We start from the raw sequence: 17,663 nt of genomic DNA on the forward strand, positions 1-17,663 counted from the left end.
GAGGGCATGGGGACACGTGTGACTGTGAAACGTAATTGTGCTCACCACAGGGCTAGTCGTTGTTCAGTTTCCTTGAGAAAACTTGTATGAAATTTGTGCAAAGGTTCAAAATTCGGGAATATGAGACTTTTCAAGGCTTCGGGCATGGCGTCCTCTTTGCTCACCGTGCTCTGAAACCACTGGAATAAAAAGAGGACACAAAGGGACACATGGATGGTGGCAATTCGTCAGAAATAACGGCGCAGCCCAGTGTGCCTGGAGGACACAGGGCCTTCCTGTGGAATCTGGGCGCAGTCAGGAGCACCAGGGGCTCCTGGGCCCTGCCGCTTTTCCCTGCTTCCGTCCGCCGGGGTCAGACGCACCCAGCTCCTTCTCAGGGCTTCCCACAACGTGCCAGCAGCGGGTTGCTGAGGCCAGGAGAAATTTCGGAAATGGGCAGCTACCTCAAATCAGAACTCGCACTCTGGCCAACTCACCGGGTCATCGCTGATTTAGACCACCGCTCACCCTCTGGTTTGACCCTTTAGGAACATCGATCTCTGCTCCTCTGTGAAAATGCTGAGCACAGAGGAGGCTGCACCAGCGAGAGGAAGCCACTGCCCTCACACACAGCTACTCGTCCCGCTGCGGTGAGGCGGGGCCGTCCCACAGCGTTCACCGAGCACCTGCTCGGGGCGGCTGCCAGTCACACCCCAGAGGCACAGAAGCCCCGCGATTCCTACTGACCTCCAGTGGCTAGTTCTTTCCCAGAATCCAGGGGTCATAAAGATTTCTTCAATGCTTTGAATTTGTTTCCAAGTCTGAATAGGACTGATAAAAAATAATAAAAGGCAGTCTTCTGGCAGATTTGCTGATGTGGCTCAATTTATTACCAAGGCTAAAACGAGGCTTCTGTTCACCTCCGGGGTCTTCCTGAGCAAAAGTAGCTACATTTGATGCCGGGCAGCACGCGAACGGCTCTGCCTTGGTGCAAAGCAGGCAGTAAAAGGTTTCATTTTAATTTTCTCCACTTTAGAAACTTCCTTCCTTTGCACTTAATCACAATTACAAATTTTTTACAGCGCATGTTCCAAATTAAATATACTATTACCATCTCATTTCTATAACCCAAATCCTTTTAATTGCAGTCAGAGAGCCCAACATTTAATTAGATCCAGCTTCTCTCTGAAAGCCCCCCTAGGAGGTGAAATAAACTACGTCACTGAATGCTTCAGGGGAAATGCTACACATACCGAAGTGATGACCTCAAGATCCTTCAGATACGTCCTTTCCGTGGTGGATACTTCCTTAGCGATGAAGTACGCCTTGTCCGTGGGGAATTTCTGCAAAATCCACAGAAGAAACAAGCAGCGATAATAATCGATAATAATCGCGGAGCGTAAATCTCTAAGAATGTCCTGATTAAAGCGTGTGTCGCTAATTTACCATCTTTTGTTAACGGGGCTCCAGGCTAAAAAGCCTCTTCCTTGTTCTTCTGAGGAACTAGGAGGAGAGAACGGATTCCCAGGATGAGGAAAGAGCCTGGGAATGCTTCCTTCCACATAAATCTTGCCCTCAGTCAAAGGCCTGCCATGAGTGTGTTCGTCACCGCGGAGGACTATTCATTCAAAACTGGGCATCCGAAAATCTAACCAACTAGTAAAATATCAGAGCAAGGAAGTCTTCCAGGAAATCAAAGAAACAGAAACCACAGCAGCCTTTGTCCCGGGAGCCGGGGGCCGGCGGTGTTGGCGGATGGGAAACGGAAGCTACGCTGTCCGTGGAAATACACGGTGGCTGAGCTAAGGGGACAAAGTGAAAGCAGCTGGTGACACCACCGTGACTCGGTTTCCTGAAGTCCATTGCTTAGGTGAACAGACACCTCTCTGCAGCGAGCCAGCCACGGGTTTGCTTTCTCTTTCAACAGTAAGTGAAAGGCAGTCATTGTTGCTGGCCTTGCTAGGTTGCACGAGAGTCTGCCCGATTCCACCTTCGGGGATACGCACGAGAGCAATGGAATCGGAGACGCGGACACCCAGATGCCCGTGTTCCTGGCAGCAGCATTCGAGACAGCCAAACGGAGTGAGCAACCCACCTGTCCACCAACAGACAGGTGCATCCCCACACCGTGTTCTACCTACGATGGGATGGGACTCAACTTTTTTTTTAAGATTTTATTTATTTATTTGACAGAGATAGAGACAGCCAGCGAGAGAGGGAACATAAGCAGGGGGAGTGGGAGAGGAAGAAGCAGGCTCCCAGTGGAGGAGCCTGATGTGGGGCTCGATCCCAGGGATCCGGGATCACGCCCTGAGCCGAAGGCAGACGCTTAATGACTGAGCTACCCAGGCACCCCGGGATGGGACTCAACCTTAAAAGAGAAACTCTGACCCATGCTACAAGGTGGCTGAACCTTGAGGAAATAACGCTAAATCAAAGAAGTCCGGCACAAAAGGACGAATACCGTCGGATTCCTCCTGTATGAGGTACCTAAGCAGTCGAATCAACAGAGACGAAAAGCAGAACGGTGGTTGCCGGGGGCTGGGGAAAGGGGATGGATGGAGAATTCCTGCTTCATGGGGACAGTTTCAATTTGGAACGGTGAGAAAGTTCTGGAGATGGGTGGTGACCAGTTATACAACACTGTGAATGTACTTAACGTCACTGAGCAGTGTGCTTAGCCATGGTTCAAACGGCAGGTTAGTATACTACTGCAGTTAAAGAAGAAAAAAGAGTAACGCGTGTGCACGCAGGTCCCCGCACCTTTCTCCGGCCTTCCTCCTCGTCGTCGGTGCGTGGGCACGCCTGGTCGTTCAGCAGCGGGCTGACCAAGGGGGAGGCCTGCTTGGTGTCGGGGCTCAGGTTGGGAGACAAGATCACACTGGCGGGCACAGCTCCTCCCTGGGAGTTGATGGACAGCTCTGAAAGGTGAGGGCTACCAGTCAGGGAGCCTATTGGGGGATGAGAAGTATTAGAGAGAAAGAAAAAAAAAAGTAATTCCTTCTGGGACCGGATTGCTACTTACAATTTCCCCCCATATCAAATCTTTAGAACCTTGACTACCATTCTGCACATCGAATGTGCTTCACGATTTTCTAGTTTTTTTCTCTGAGTTGCGGCTGCCATACCATAGTATGAATGGGTCAATGGAGCCAGAGTTCTGTGATTGAGAAGGCAGAGAACTCTGCTCAGGGAATGTTCAGAAGCATAGTGGATCCCCGAACGGGACCTTCTTCTCCTTACTACTGCCTTAGCGTCTACGAATTATTCCAGAAAGACAGTGTCTATACCGCCAGGAGACACGAGAAAGGACTAGGAAAAATAGAGCTATTCTAAAAAGAGACTAAATGACTGATGTACCCAGGACAGACTACACCTTGTAACAACGAGCCGCAGCGAGGGAAAGGACGAGCAGCTAACTCCCCATTCTACCAAGAACAGAAGCAAGCTTATTATACCTGGTGACGGCATTCCATGTCTCTCTCACTGTTTGGGACAGAAACACTAGCACGACATGCAAAGCTGGAGGTTATTACATTATCACAATTCCCCTTGATGAGTCAAAAAGTGACAGGTCATTAATGATTCCTCTGCAAAGGATACATTAAATAATATGAAAACGTATCATTACCCATTATACGTTAGCCAAAGGACAGGACGTGTACGTGCAATGTTTTGCCAACAGAATTTTGCGAGTCTCCAAACCTCAAGCCGTTGCAGCCAACCGGGACGTTTCAGAATATACTCCTACCTGCGTGTTTTCACCTAACACATTTATAATTCTAACACAGATTTGCTAGGGGATAGCGCGAGGGTAAACAAAGTCCAAGGGGCCTGCAGTCCCGTCTGTTACCATCATTAAGGAAAGACGATGTAAAATGCTCTCTCATTCTCCAAAGTGCAGTTTCAGCTCATGGCTATTCCGCACACTGACAAGGATCTCGGAGAGAAAGGTGAAGTGCCGTTCTCTGGGCATACCCCGTTCTCTTGACAGCTATCCTCTCCCTCTGGATTCATCCATATCCACTTTGAAATTACAAGATGGGATGGCCTAGAATGGAGGGTGGTGAACTTGATCACAGGAGGAATGAACCAACCGTGAGAAACCACCAGCCCCCGCCCCGTCCCAGCTAGCGCTGTCGCCAACACGTGCGGGGAAAGCTAGCACACCCGGAAGAAGAGCAAAAAAGCAGACGTCCTGCTACAGGGCTATGGGTCAGGACAACAATCCCTGAAGAATGAGATCTGAAAAACGTGAGCAAGATTAAAGAGGTTTGCGTTTTAAAAATCTCTCCATGGAAATCCTGGCATTTTTAATACGCATCATTGAGACAAAGTCCTGGTGTTAGACAAAGACCCACACGCCCCACACACCACCAGACCCAGTGAAACCCGGAGAAAAAGGCCAGAAATTGCTTCACAAATGTCAATTTTATTGACACTAGTGCACAACCGAGTACAATGATTTCGAAAGAATTGGAACTTGTCAAATAGAAATAGTGACAACAGTTAGAACTGCAAATGTTTCAAGGTACTACACTATTCTCTTCTTAAAAAAAAAATCACAAAAAGGAAAAGGGTCATCACTACAAATAGGAAATAGAAAAGAGAAATTCTGGCAGTCTAGAGATTCAAACATTTCATGCATTTGTGAGTCACTGTATCAAAGTCGCTTTTTTATTTGTCCACCATGATCTGGCAAAATGTGGGGCTTACCTTCAGCTCTCACGCTCTGCGTGAGGTCAGGTGAGGCAGTTCTAAGTGAGAGCATGCGGGGCCTCGGTTTTGCAGTGATGTGGAGAAAAAGCACTCACCTCATCAGTGAGAGTTGGAGCCAAAAATAAAAAGCAGTTAGAAGGCTGGCTTGTAGGAGGAGTGGGGGGGTGGGGTGGGGAAACAGTACCAGTCAGGCCCTGGACAGCATCCAGCAGCAGATAAAAAACCACCTGCCCCACTGGGAGGGAGACAATGCAGGTGGCCCCTGTCAAGCACAAGCATTTCCACCCTCCAAAGGTCAAAAGCTATTGCCCTGTGAAGTACCCTGGGGACACTTCTAACTTAGTAGACTGAAAGAAGGAGAAAACAGACCAGGGTTCCAGGAGACGTCTGCCCTGCCAAGAGGGCAGGGCACATTTCAAAGAAAATAGCCATCTAGAAGAGTCCACACTGGACCACGTCTGAGACACGATTCAGAAAATGGGACAACGGCAGTGAACTTCATGACAACCCATGTTCCTAGGTCGAGGAAAGGGCATCCCTGGGTCAGCCACAGGTTGCTGGGGGACAACTTGCTGCAGTCACTCACGTAGCCCAAAGATGTGGGTGACCAGCAACTTTACACGTGCAACACACAGACTCGGGGAATGACCAACATTAGAGCTGCCAATTTCCGTTTCTAGAGTGGCTCCTTCCACTAGCTTTGGGTCTACTCCTAGGGCCTGAGAAAGGAAGGCTGATGGGTGTATTTAACAGTAGGACCAATAAATCAATAAATACCAAGCAGCCCAGTCTAGAAATCTGTCTGCAATTCTAAGGGGAAAGTCCAAACTCTGAAGTTCAAGTTTGCTCATTTAAGCTGTGTGATGGAGAGTAGCCCCCTTCTCCCCTTGCAAGAGAAAGTACTTGAGACTTTGAAAATTTATGGGTGACATGGCCCAAACCAAACTACGTAGCTCATTTACCATTCAGCAATCAGTGAGATATGCTGATGAGGGTAGTCAGTAGAATTTGGCAGCTTGATGAGAAATTAAAATGCTCTTTGACTCTGAGCCAGAGTGCTGTGACGATTGTCTGTACAAAGTGGTGTCCACGTACGGTCCACCCTCGGGCAGGTGTGAAGAGCTGGATCTTAAAACGTCTATGGTTAACAGTTACTCAAACTACATGTAACCAATTTTCAATGAAGTAGTCCATTCCACAAACAAACAGGGTTGTTCTGTACGATAAAACCAGCCCGCTTACCTACGTAGCCTTATCAAGCCTGTTCAAATTAAGCAGCCGGTCACCTGCTTTGAAGGCACAGCCCCAGGTGACGAGAAGAGGACATTGCGACTGATGTTCACGGCTACTCGTGAACTCATTAATGCCTGGGTATTTTTTATCTTTTTTTTTTTCCTCTGTGACAAACAGACACAAAGTAATTTCTTTCAGCAATGGGCTCTATCTAGGTGAATAATGTCAGGGGATCTTTTGAGAAAGCACCTGCATATTAAGGCAACAGGTGGAAAGTAGTTTTAAGAGATTATAAAAGATCAGTTATACTCCAAAAATCTGGAAGCTTCGAATTCCTTTAAAAATTATTTCTTCCTATTTCCAGAAATTGCCCTGCATTTTGTTATTTCCAGTTAGATTTTCAGTAACACTCAAACCCTCCACCTCTTCCAAATGATTTCATGCCCCTCCCCGCCATTAACCTGAATCAAGAGGGTGGAGTTTATGTCACCCCCATGGACTGGAAATGCCATCATGAATACTGCTCTCAAGAGAGGCATTTCTGGTAATTGCTTTTAAAAATCCTTTTAAATGTACACATTCTCATGGCACAAACAATTACGGAACTTCAAATTAGCACGGCTATATTTATGGATTCAATTTATCACCTAGCTGAAAATCTGGCTTAGCTTCTCTTTTTAATGTAAAATACATTCATAATTGTTCTCTCCTGGCTGCTCTGGGGAAGCGCTGCAGTCTCACCCACACTCTAGCATCTCCTGACCAGCCCCTTGTCAGTGGCCCATCAACAGCGGCAACGTGGTTTATAACCAACGAGCCAACCTCAACGCTCATCGCCCCCCTTTTTGGGATCGGACACAGCTGCATCGTAACCTCCTCTGACTATATTAAGGCTTAAGAACAGATTCATGCATGTCTGGGAAACGAGAATTTCGATTCTATTTTCTAAGTAACAGAAAATGGCATTTCGAATACTTAGCTGTACCTGTCCTGTATTTTAAATTGGTCAGTACCTTGGTAATCTTAGTTTTAATTAGCTAAGTTGTTTTTCCTGTTAAGTGTTTAGAAAACCTGATAATCCTTTTAAAAATAGTCACCCATAGCAGGCTTGTGAAATATGTAACTATTTGAGGATACAGATTGCCTTTTCAATTCCTCTTTTCAAAATTTTAATAAGTGCAATTAGAACAGCATGCTGATTCTTCAACATTCCCCCCAAAGTTACCTGGCAAGCTTCTAGATGCCACTCACCTATCATGATTTGTCTCCTGGTATTTGGTTCTAAAATACAGATTTTTCTCTCTACATACCCAGAATATGTTCCAAAGGCACATGCAGGAAACTCATTACAGATGTAGGTTTTCATGGATCTTTAAAAAGGCTCTTTTTAAAACCATCATCTCCCTCCAAAAAAGAATACAATGACCTCTCTCTGGAGATTGTCTGCATCTGAAAACCAGTTATCAAAAAAAGGTCAGTACTGAGCTGGAAAATGGGTTCTCTAACGAACGGACAGGATTCGCTAGTGGGATAACTCAGCTGGGTTCCCCCACAATGGAATATCTGGAAAAAGCGGACAATGCTTTATTAAAATTACAAGGCGCCGCAAGAAAAACTAGTTTACAGGATTACCAATCCTGGTGGTGCTGTCCTCTTCTTGATAACGGAGGGTGTGGAGGGTCATGTGTGTGTGTGCTGCTTATTCTCAGACTGAGGTTCTTTAGACAAAGTTTTACAAGCAGCTAAGCATCAACTTCGGTGTTCATCGTCCAGCAACTCAGAAAAGCAACCACAGTGCAACTTGCAGGGAAAGAAAAAGAGAAACGCCTACCAAGGGAGCAATGACAGAGAATGTTCTAGTGTGCTCTTAAGAAAAGAGAAAGGAGAATTTCTCTCTGTTCAAACGTGGTGGGGGTGGGGGTGGGGGTGGGGGCAGCGTCTGGGTTGGGGAACATGATGCTTCGTACCCATGAAAAATACCATCTTGTACTCAGGACAAAGCTTTCGCCGTCAGTGGGAAAGAACAGTTACAATTGACAGTTTTTACAGCAAGATACCTGTTAGGACAAGTCAAAGCCTCTTCAGCTGAGATTAACAAGAAATATTAATATCGTGCATAGACGGTTACAGGACTTCGGCCTTCCATGCTGAAAGAGCCACCAAGCTCATTGTTATTGGCGAAGCCAGCACCCCTCCCGGTGGCATAAATCCATGCTTTACTGCGGTGATGCACTCTCAGGCCATGGAGAGGAGATGAAACCAGACAGTATCTGTGACAGCCTACATTTTGGGGACACATCAAAACAAGTAACAGCTTACTAGTCATGAGTAGCCAAGTGGGGCTGAGCGGGGCAGGGTCTTCTCTACGTTCCCCCCAGCCCCTGCACGCAAACACTCAACTCAATTCCCTTACAGAAACCAACTATGGAAAACGCTCTACCCCCATCTGAAAGGATGGTCCCAATCAAAACATGAAGCCAACCCGTTGGTTAGATGTCTGAGCTCCCCTATGTAAGCTGCGGCCACAGATACGCTCTGTTTCCAGGAGACCTCTCCCCCAACTACAGTGATCCTGTTCGCTTCCAAAGACTCCCCGCCCCCCATGCATACACAGTACAAAATGCAGGCTCATTAGAAGACGAAACCAGAAAAGTGAAGGTTCTTTAGACCTCATTTAAACCTCATTTGCCTTCTATTCCCCCCCTCAGTGAAACAGGGGATGACCCCGGCATGCCTCCGTGTTAAAGCTTGCTGTTTAGTGAACAGGATCACTGTAATTCTAGAGGAAACAGGTATTCCAAGTACAAACTGGTATTTAGCAGTGTAAAAAAAAAAAAGACATCGGACAGTGCTCCAAAAATGCAGGGAACAGAAGGGCCACCATGCTCTGAGGATAAAGACAGAACATTGGGGAGGGGGGAAAGCTTTTTTCTTCTAGATAGGTACATGCTGACAAACAGTGCATACAATGGAACAACAGAAAAATGTTTTCTCAAATTTATTAAACAAATGACAAAAATGAGAATGAAGTCCCCAGCCTTTTCCGTTTTAAAATTTGGTGTATTAGACATTTTTAATAAAATATTTTATCTATAGTATTAAATATACACACAGAAAGAACAGAAGGGAACTAGATTAATAATATAGGCCAAGCTTGTGAAGTCTGGTTAGTCAGGTGTTCACGGCAACCTTCCAGGCAGAAAGGGGGTGGGGAGCGTGAGGGACTGGCTCCACTGGGCACGGAGCTGTGTGTGGAAAGAGCAGGTGCGTGGTCTTCACCACTATCTTTGGTCTCTCTCTACATCACTGCAGGCAGAGTGACAAATTCTTTATTTCCTACAAAGGGACTTTGAGGCCCGGGAAAAAGGAGCCCTTAGCCTAGTTTCATGAGCCAGAAAGCCTGTCCGTGAGTAACGACACACCAGTCACACCACCGCGGGCTCCAAAATGAACCTTCTCCTGTTTCCTATTTGAGAGCCAGTTAACAACACAAACTCGTACGAGAGCGGAACACTGCCAGCAGACTCCCTGTCCCACTACCACCTCCACTTCTTACCCGAAAGGAGGAGGAGTCAATCACTGCTCGATGCCTTTTACTGCACGCACACACGCACAGTCCTCACTCCATCCTTAGCGCCCCTGGTTTGTGCTGCATTTGGCAACGATTTGCCATTACCCTTCAATATGCTGAGACCGCTGCCCCCGGGCCAGCGGCAAGCCCCAGGATCTTCCAGTGCCCATCCCGTGATGGCATTAATGGCACCAGCCTTGCAGTTAACCTTTTAAACTAGCTCTCAGCTGTAGATCACCCGTCCCGTGTCAACAGCTGGTTTTTTAATCCTCCCTGCTTTCAGGTATAAAGCCACCCCAAGGCATTCCAGGGGAACCTGACCAAGAACCCATACAAAGACACAGAGGAGCGGCCTTCCCCTGGGAGCGACACCAGAGGCCGAAAAGATGCCACAGGCTGTTTCCAGGCGAAGCTGAGGTGTCTGCAGTCAGTCTACTCTGAAATGATCCTGAACAAATCAGTCTATTCAATTCTGAAAGCTTTCAGGAAAAGAAGATTTTTCTCACTTCCTCCCCAGCTCCCACCAGGGGATGCTGAACTGCTTTCACCAGAAGAGAAGAAAAAGTTCCTTGTGCTAGAAGTGTCATTCATGGTGTTTTTTTTTTTTTTTTTTTGGAATGATGCATTATTTATTTATTTATTTTTTGGTCAAAACAAGACTGCACCCACCACCTCCCAAACATACATGGGATACAAATGAGCATCTGTGACTTCTGTTCATAGGGGAATTACTTGGAAATCTGTAGGTCATTTGAGGAAACAGACCTTTTCAAGGATGGCCCTAAGCAAGTGGCAACCAGATACCTACAACATAATGCCAATTCATTATTGAGTTTGGTGTTTCTTTGGTTTTTTATTTGCTTTCCATTCTTATTATTTTTTAACAAGAAGAGAATGGCTACATTAAGTGGCATGCTTATTTTGATGCACGAGTGTACCCTCCGGACCCCATTTCCCTGTATTGTTTCACTCAACTGAAACAGACGGAATGAAACTAACAAGGAAAAAGCACGCCAGGAAATCCTCTCGTGTCACCGGAGTCGCGCCTGCTTATCACTTACTGCTCTCCAAGCTTATGACGAGTGCTTCTCCTTCCTTCTGCTCTCGTGGGTGTGGTGAACGGGGCTGAGTGTGGAAACTCATCAGAGAGCCACCAGCACTGGATTATTCTGAAACATTCACTCCTTTCAGGTTCAAAAGAGACTTACTCTCTATAGCAGGGATGGCAGAGAAAGATTCTGCTGAAGTCTGATTTATAAAATCTGCGGCAGTAGACTCACCCCACGAAACCAGAGGAAGGCCAGCCAGCCTCAGACTGACGAGGCTCATTAACTATCAGAGAAGGAAGGCTTACAGCCTCCAAGAGAGAAGATCCAGAAAACAGAGCCTTTCTTAGGAATGCAATTCTGAGGTCTCTTTTAAATTCTTGCTAAATAAGAACAAGGGCCGAGGCAAAGAATGGTTAAAATAGAAGAAATTCAAAATAAGCCCAGTGATGAAGAGGGCCCCCAAATTTCTTAATTTAAGGCTGGGCCAATCATTGACTCATGATAACAACTGCACCAAACTCATTCTGTGCTGAATATGGAATAACACTTTAAGTGGAAAAAGTTGATGGAAAGCATGTGAACACTGATTATAGGTAAGAAAAAGGAAGCTGTATGCAGAGGCACCAATTTTAACAAAATTTAAAATGACGGTTTAATCTCATTCATTTTTCCTTCTTTTAGATCCTGCTTTACAACACAATCAAAGGGATTCCAGGGCTAATATGCAAGCTAAGTTTCTGATTCAATGGAGCACAGACTGGATTTTGTATACTTGGTGCAAATTTTCAAGAGGTTCAGGCTGTATTTTAGTTTTGCAGGCCTGCCTTTTTTTTTTTTTTTTTTTTTTAAAGCATTGCTGAGTTTGAATCTTCAAAGAAGTTGAGAAGAAAATCAGAATTATTCATATTTCAAGTGCGGGCCACGTGGCACAATTTGGAGCTAAGTCCGTGAGAAATCCCCAAATATGAGTCACATATGTGGGAAAGAATCTGGCCCACAGACTTCCTTTAATTAAATGCCTGTCTAATAAAATATTGTCAATGGCACACAGATGCCTGTCAAAGGAGCTGGAGCAGTTCGCTTTAAGTTCCGGAACTCAATAAATGCATTTCTTCATGCTAAAAGAATTTCTTGCATTTTATTTTGCCCTGAAAAACAGCAACGAAAATCAACCAGGAAAGGGGCTACAATTTGCATACTTTGAAATACCATCTCACAAAAGACACTGATGCAAGGTGGGCCTGGAGGAGGCCTGGGGGCTGGAAGATGTGTTTCTATCAATGGTTTGTCTTCTACCCAAGGCCTTACGGTATCCTATTTCATAGAGCAGCTATTACGTAAAGACCTGGGCTTTTTGATTCAGGAGCCCTCTGCACTAGCTATCGTCTTAGAAAAACAGATGGACAGGTCTTGGGAAACCCTTTGGAGACTGGAATGAACCCAAGGTCACCTATTCACACCCAACGCCATCACTGGTCTTGCTACACCCCTGGTTCAACTTTGTGCGCACGCATGTCCTTCTCTGCCACACTGTGAGGCGCTGGAGGCCAGGTAAAGACCTGGGGATGAGGAGGCGCTGAAAGGGCAGAAGGTGGGAGGCTGTGGGCTTTCCCTGACCTCTGCTTAGTGAGAGATCATGTCTCCTGTGCAAGCTGGCTCCACCAGGCTCAAAGAATGCTTCAACTCCCCGACCCATGCTTAGACTTTTCACTAGTGCACAGAAAGCTCCCCCAGAGGCAGTCAGTGAATATTCTCAGCACTTTAGGCTATGTGGCTTTTGAGCAAACCATACCCCTTCTCTGTTAAGCACCATTAATCACATCAGGATTGCTGCTTTCATAAATACTGGCCCAGAAGCAGACATGGAGTGGCCTGGCTGGTACAAAACCAATCAGAGAAAAATGTGATGAGCAACCCTAAAAGGGGAATGTCTGTCAATTCAGAACTGAGTATACTACCATCGATCAGCTGTTTTTAAAACACTTCAGATAAAAACAAAAACAACAACAACAAAAATCACTCCTTTAAGCAAAAAGCAAAACAAAATAATCACTGGAGCATGTTTTGCTTTGGAGGTTTACATTTGCTGATTCACATTGTATGCTGGGTAAGTTACTGCCCATTGCTCATTCATACTTCATCAGGCTGCTGTGTAATTAGAGGTAAAAAGAAAACGCATTTGAACGAATCACCTTCACAAATAAACCACAGGATTCCAAATGTGACTCTGCTTAACTCACATTTGACTACATTTTTATACAGTAAATCAATACCTTTTTCTAAGTCCAAAACAGAATACACAAAAACACGTTATCAGTGCAAAAACCCCACAACAGAGAAAGCAGTTCTTTCTACGTATTATGGACTGTAACTGCCTAAGTCTACATGATCCCTGGTCTCCACATCTGATTTTAATTATTAATTAGAACAAGTCTCCAAAATTAAAGTACTGAATCAAAAAGGTCCTACTGCACCAAGAGGTCACACAGACCACAGCTGAAGGGCTACAGGCCAAGGTTCTAGTTTCGCTTTGTCATGCAGTAGCTGTAAGACCACGTGAAGTCTCTCGACTTCAACAGAACGCGGTCTGTCATCCACAAAGTGAAGGTTTCCCCTAGACGATCTCTAAGGTCCCTTCTAATTTTAAAGTTCTGTGACTGTTAAATATATAAATCTAATGCAAGACATCAATAGACTACTTCAATGAACATCTTTCAAACTATCCAATAATCAGTTTGATTCATCAATCATGCACTGAATCAAATGATTAGGAAAATAAAACAAGAAAAATTTGTATAAAAATGGATTACGTTTTCAGCGTCTTCAAAACCAACTTGTCAACATTCATGTGGACAGATCATCGTTCGTGAGCCACGAGGTCAGTCAATACAACTATTTGTTATATACGGCTGCCAAATTCTACCCTGTTTTTTAAGCAAGTGTAGCCCTTCCCTTGTCATCATGCCACACGGATGAGTTTAGTAAGGCAGTTGGCATGCTGGCACACCAGGGACGTATCATTGTTAAAACTCTTTTCAATAATCTGGTAGTTACTCGGGATCTAAAAATTTGATTCTACAATCCGTCTTTTTTAAAAAAGTATGAAAGACTACAAAGTACCAAGTAACAGGCATTAATTAATGAAAGTATTTAATTGGTGATGCTTTCCTTACTCTGCAAGCAAGCCAGAAACTTATCTATCAGTTTCAACATATTCCACTAGATTCTAGAAGGCAACTGTGTCAGGCTGGGGAACCCAAGTGGCACCCCAGACCAATCAGATAAAAATGTCTAGGGTCAGGGCCCAGGCATCACTGATTTTTAAAATGTCCCAGGTGATTCCCTTGTGCTGGGGCCAAGAAACAAGCAAGTTAAAACCAGGCTCTCTGATCTAAGATGCAGGAATGCTGAGTGAAAGGCACTGGCAGAGGTGGGCAAGATTTAAAAAGAAATCAAACCTTTTACTACGTACACTTTTTTTCCTGCACATAGGAACTTCTAGAAGTCACTGTTCCCAAGAGGAGACACTGTTCACCCAAGTGTGAATGTTAAGAATGTACATAATAACCAACCAAAGGGCAGCAATACTGGAAAACGGTCCTTCTCTCTGCCGCGCAGGATTCAAAGGCAGGCCTTTAGTCTGCAGCCCGGTAACAACAGTGCCTATTGCGAGGTCTGATTTTCCCCTGCATCATCACTTGATTGCATTTCTGTGTTTCAATTAGAAATTCTGACAGCCAGAGTTATAGCTTCTTAAAACATAGCTAACAATTTGACCGACTGATGCAAATCCCGAACAAACCAGCAATCCCTTATAAATTAGTTTCCACCTGACATCCATTACATCACTTCATATGAAGTCCGGAAAGAAGAAAGACTATCCTCCCTATTAAAATGTTCATTATTCTTGATGAAGATTTCACCAACACTTCATCTCAACCAGCAATCAACTTACAAATGGTCTTGAATTATGTCAATCCCTCCCTTTATGAGGCTCCGAAAAAAGCAGCACCTCCTCTTAAAGACGGGGGGAAAAGTAAAACCGACACCTTTCCTGGGATCTCAAAGATACTTCAGTCTAAACATTCAATCAATAGGAGCGTGACCTGCACACAAACTCAATACACACGGAAGATTCCCACATAAATACAACACACTATACACATGATCAGAGTCAGAAAAACGTATTTCTTCCTTGCCTTCAACCAGAAAGTTAAACAAGCTCCCGGTAACTTGTCTTCACATCTTAACTGTTTATCTTGTCCACCTTTTTTTTGGAAAGCAAACCCACTGTGTGAAGTTTCGTTTTTCTTAAGGATTTTAGAGTCAGGCATACCCTATCCACACATGGCTGTCCAAAACTTCCTCTAACAAACATTGATTAAAGATTAATGAGTCAGTAGAACAGACCACCTCCACTGGAACCCTGGACTTGCGACTCCAGGTTCCCAACACTGGAAGCCTGGCCCTCCTACTCATCCTCCTCTTCCTCTTCACTCACGTGCAGGCCACCCAAGTGTTTCTGACTTCTCGGCATGGAAGGGGAGCCCAGCACTGCCGGGTTGCCAAATGTGAGTGGCTGGCTCAAAGGGGTCCCCACTTCAGAGTCTGAATCACTGGATTCAGTCCCGCTGCTGGTGGAGCCCTCGGTCACGTGCAGGGGTGCCCGCTGGTCCGCCACGCCGCCGACACACGCGGACCGCATGGCTGGGGGCTTTGAGGTCGGACCCGTGAGAGGTGCACCATTAGCCAGCATTCTACCGTCTGAAGTGGCCAGGCTGGCCAGTCCTCCCTTTTCACGGCCATCAAGCCCATCCAGTGCCTCTGGGGTTGACGCTACCTGGCTAAGGATGAGCGGGTCGGTCTCTGACTTATTGTATCTACTGGGAAGATTCCGTAAGTATGGCCTTTGTTGGATGGGGGAAGAGTTTTCGTAAGGAGGACCCTGGCCTGGGAGAGGATCTTCTCCCATACTTTCCTCTTTCGGGTCATGCCCGTTTTCCGAGACATAGCCTTGAGACCTGGTCCTGTCCCAGCTCATATTAGGACTCGACTGTCCGCTCCCGGGAGACAGTGGGGTGGCCGGGGTACTATGACCGTCTGAGCCCCTGAACAACTCATCTATCAGGGAGCTATGTCTTGGGAGTCGGGGGCTCCCGCTCATATCAAAGGTCAGGTCTGCGGAATCATCATCGAGGAACTCTCTGGAAGGAGGCCGGGAGGACTTCACGGAGGGAGGGGAAGCCCTGAACCTAGCCTCTGTCTGCCTCTCATCCCTGGAGAGCAGGTAAACACCACTGGTCAAATCACCCTCATAATTGTCATTTGTTTGGGACTGTGACTGGGTCGCTTGCTCCCTGAGCAGGTCGGATTCGCTATCTACGTCACTGCAGTCAATGAAAGGAATGGAAGTGCTGCTGCCTCTGGCAGCCCTGGATGCTGGACCTGTGCTCGGCTGCGGGGGCTGAGCTTTACTCTGCTGGGTCCTATCCTTAACGACCTCCTCCTCTTCGTCAGCCGGCGCCCGCGTGGCTCCGTCCACCTTCCCGCTGCCCGCGGGGCTCTTGGGCAGCGCGGGGCTCTGGCGCGGCTCTTCGGCGGCGACGCGGGCCTCCTCTGCCTGCAGGACACCCTGGCCGCCGGCCGGCTCTGCGCCTTCTCCCGGGGGCAGGCTGGCACTCTGCTGCGCCTGCGCGGGGCGGGGCGAGAGAGGGGGAGGGTTACACCGGGGCTGAACGGGGGCGGGGAGGGCGAGGTCAGAGGCTAATTTAATAACACCCCTTAAGCTTCCTGCAGCTGAAAGAACTGCCAAGTAAAGGCTGTTCTCCACGCTGCTCGAACAAAACGTCGCCAAGAAGCAGGCATTCCTGAGTGCAATCGGTCAGCATCCAGAAAGTTCTCTGTGCGTGGGGATGCTGACAATGCAGGGTCGCCAGCAGTGCGAGTGGGCCACTGCCTGGCTGCTCTCTGGGCCCCCGGTCTCATTTGGGTTTCCAAAGTTTCCGTGGAACAAGAGACCTTGCAACCCACAGGGGGCTTCCCAAGAAAGGGTGGGCAGGGAGAGGAGGAAAACATTGTGGACCCCCCCAAAGGCAAGTTGACATGGATTTCAGACAAATGACAAAAAAACTTCTTTGTTTATACTTCTAAGGGAAGAACAGACAGGTTAGACACTCTTTTTAAATGCATAAAGGAAATCTTCATGTTCTTCCCCGACAAAGTGGGCATTCTCTTGTAGAGAAAACCCGGAAAACACATCCAGAGGCCAATTCCAGAGAAAATGAGCTTTCACCATCCTCAGGGCAAGAGTGATAATGTCTCTTGTTGCCAGCTGCGGTCACTGCCCTGCAACATGAGTCCTGGGAACTCACCACCCAGTCTGGTGCCAACAAAAGGTTCTGACCTTGGCCCTGAACGAGAGCTACAACCATCAGGTGCAAAGGATGTCCCAGTGTCTTCACACAACCACACCCATTTAGCTAGAGGGTAGGCTCCACTCTCCTGGCTCCCATGGGTGGTTCCACTCCTAAACTGAGTTTAGGCCAACAGAGCTTACTTCTCTGTGGCAAAAGCATGGCATGGAAGACAGGAAGTCAGCTGAGAAAGGACCCCCTCCAGGGCGTGCTGAGCCCAGGCTGGGGTGCACAGAGCCCGTGTCTGGACAAAGCCAGGGCACACAACCATACTCTTCTCTACAAAACGAAACCCCAAAGGTGAAGGGCAAATAACTCAGAAGCATAGGATGAAACATAGAACTTATCAGAGAAACTTTGATTAAAAAAAAAAAAAACAAAAAAAAACAAAACCCCCAAAAACAAAATAAAAAACTCCACAGTTCTAACAGTTGATCAGCATTACTGACTCGTTTTGGCACTTCTGAATTCGGCTCTGTTGGTGACGTAGCCAGGCTTCTGATGGACTGAATCTTGCTGTGTTTCCTGGAAGAAATCACATAAGACAGCCAAAGTTAGGTAAGTTGGGTTTTTTGTTTTTTGGGTTTTTTTGTTTGTTTTTTAATGAAAAGTAACAGCCTTATGCCCTTCCTCAAGACGAAGGCACCTAAAGTAGTGTGTATGGATGCCCCGTGGAAGGGGACTCATTCTTTTCTTAAT

General features: G+C 46.4%; 1 protein-coding gene across 4 annotated transcripts in view; it reads right to left on the bottom strand.

Moving 5' to 3' along the window:
* Positions 1 to 17,663, bottom strand: part of FARP1 (FERM, ARH/RhoGEF and pleckstrin domain protein 1) — a 267,311-nt gene that overhangs the window by 41,699 nt on the left and 207,949 nt on the right. For 3 of the 4 annotated variants that reach the window (XM_026493504.4, XM_026493502.4, XM_026493503.4), the window contains 5 exons: positions 17,414 to 17,489; positions 15,997 to 16,240; positions 2,743 to 2,930; positions 1,233 to 1,322; positions 46 to 179 (listed from right to left, as the gene is read on the bottom strand). In XM_026493504.4, coding sequence (XP_026349289.1) covers positions 46 to 179; positions 1,233 to 1,322; positions 2,743 to 2,930; positions 15,997 to 16,240; positions 17,414 to 17,489 — 732 coding nt within the window. The remainder of the gene's footprint in view (positions 1 to 45; positions 180 to 1,232; positions 1,323 to 2,742; positions 2,931 to 15,996; positions 16,241 to 17,413; positions 17,490 to 17,663) is intronic. The other variant, XM_044381909.3, reaches the window with a different exon arrangement.

Source organism: Ursus arctos, unplaced genomic scaffold, assembly GCF_023065955.2.
Source record: "Ursus arctos isolate Adak ecotype North America unplaced genomic scaffold, UrsArc2.0 scaffold_10, whole genome shotgun sequence".
Taxonomy (NCBI): domain Eukaryota; kingdom Metazoa; phylum Chordata; class Mammalia; order Carnivora; family Ursidae; genus Ursus; species Ursus arctos.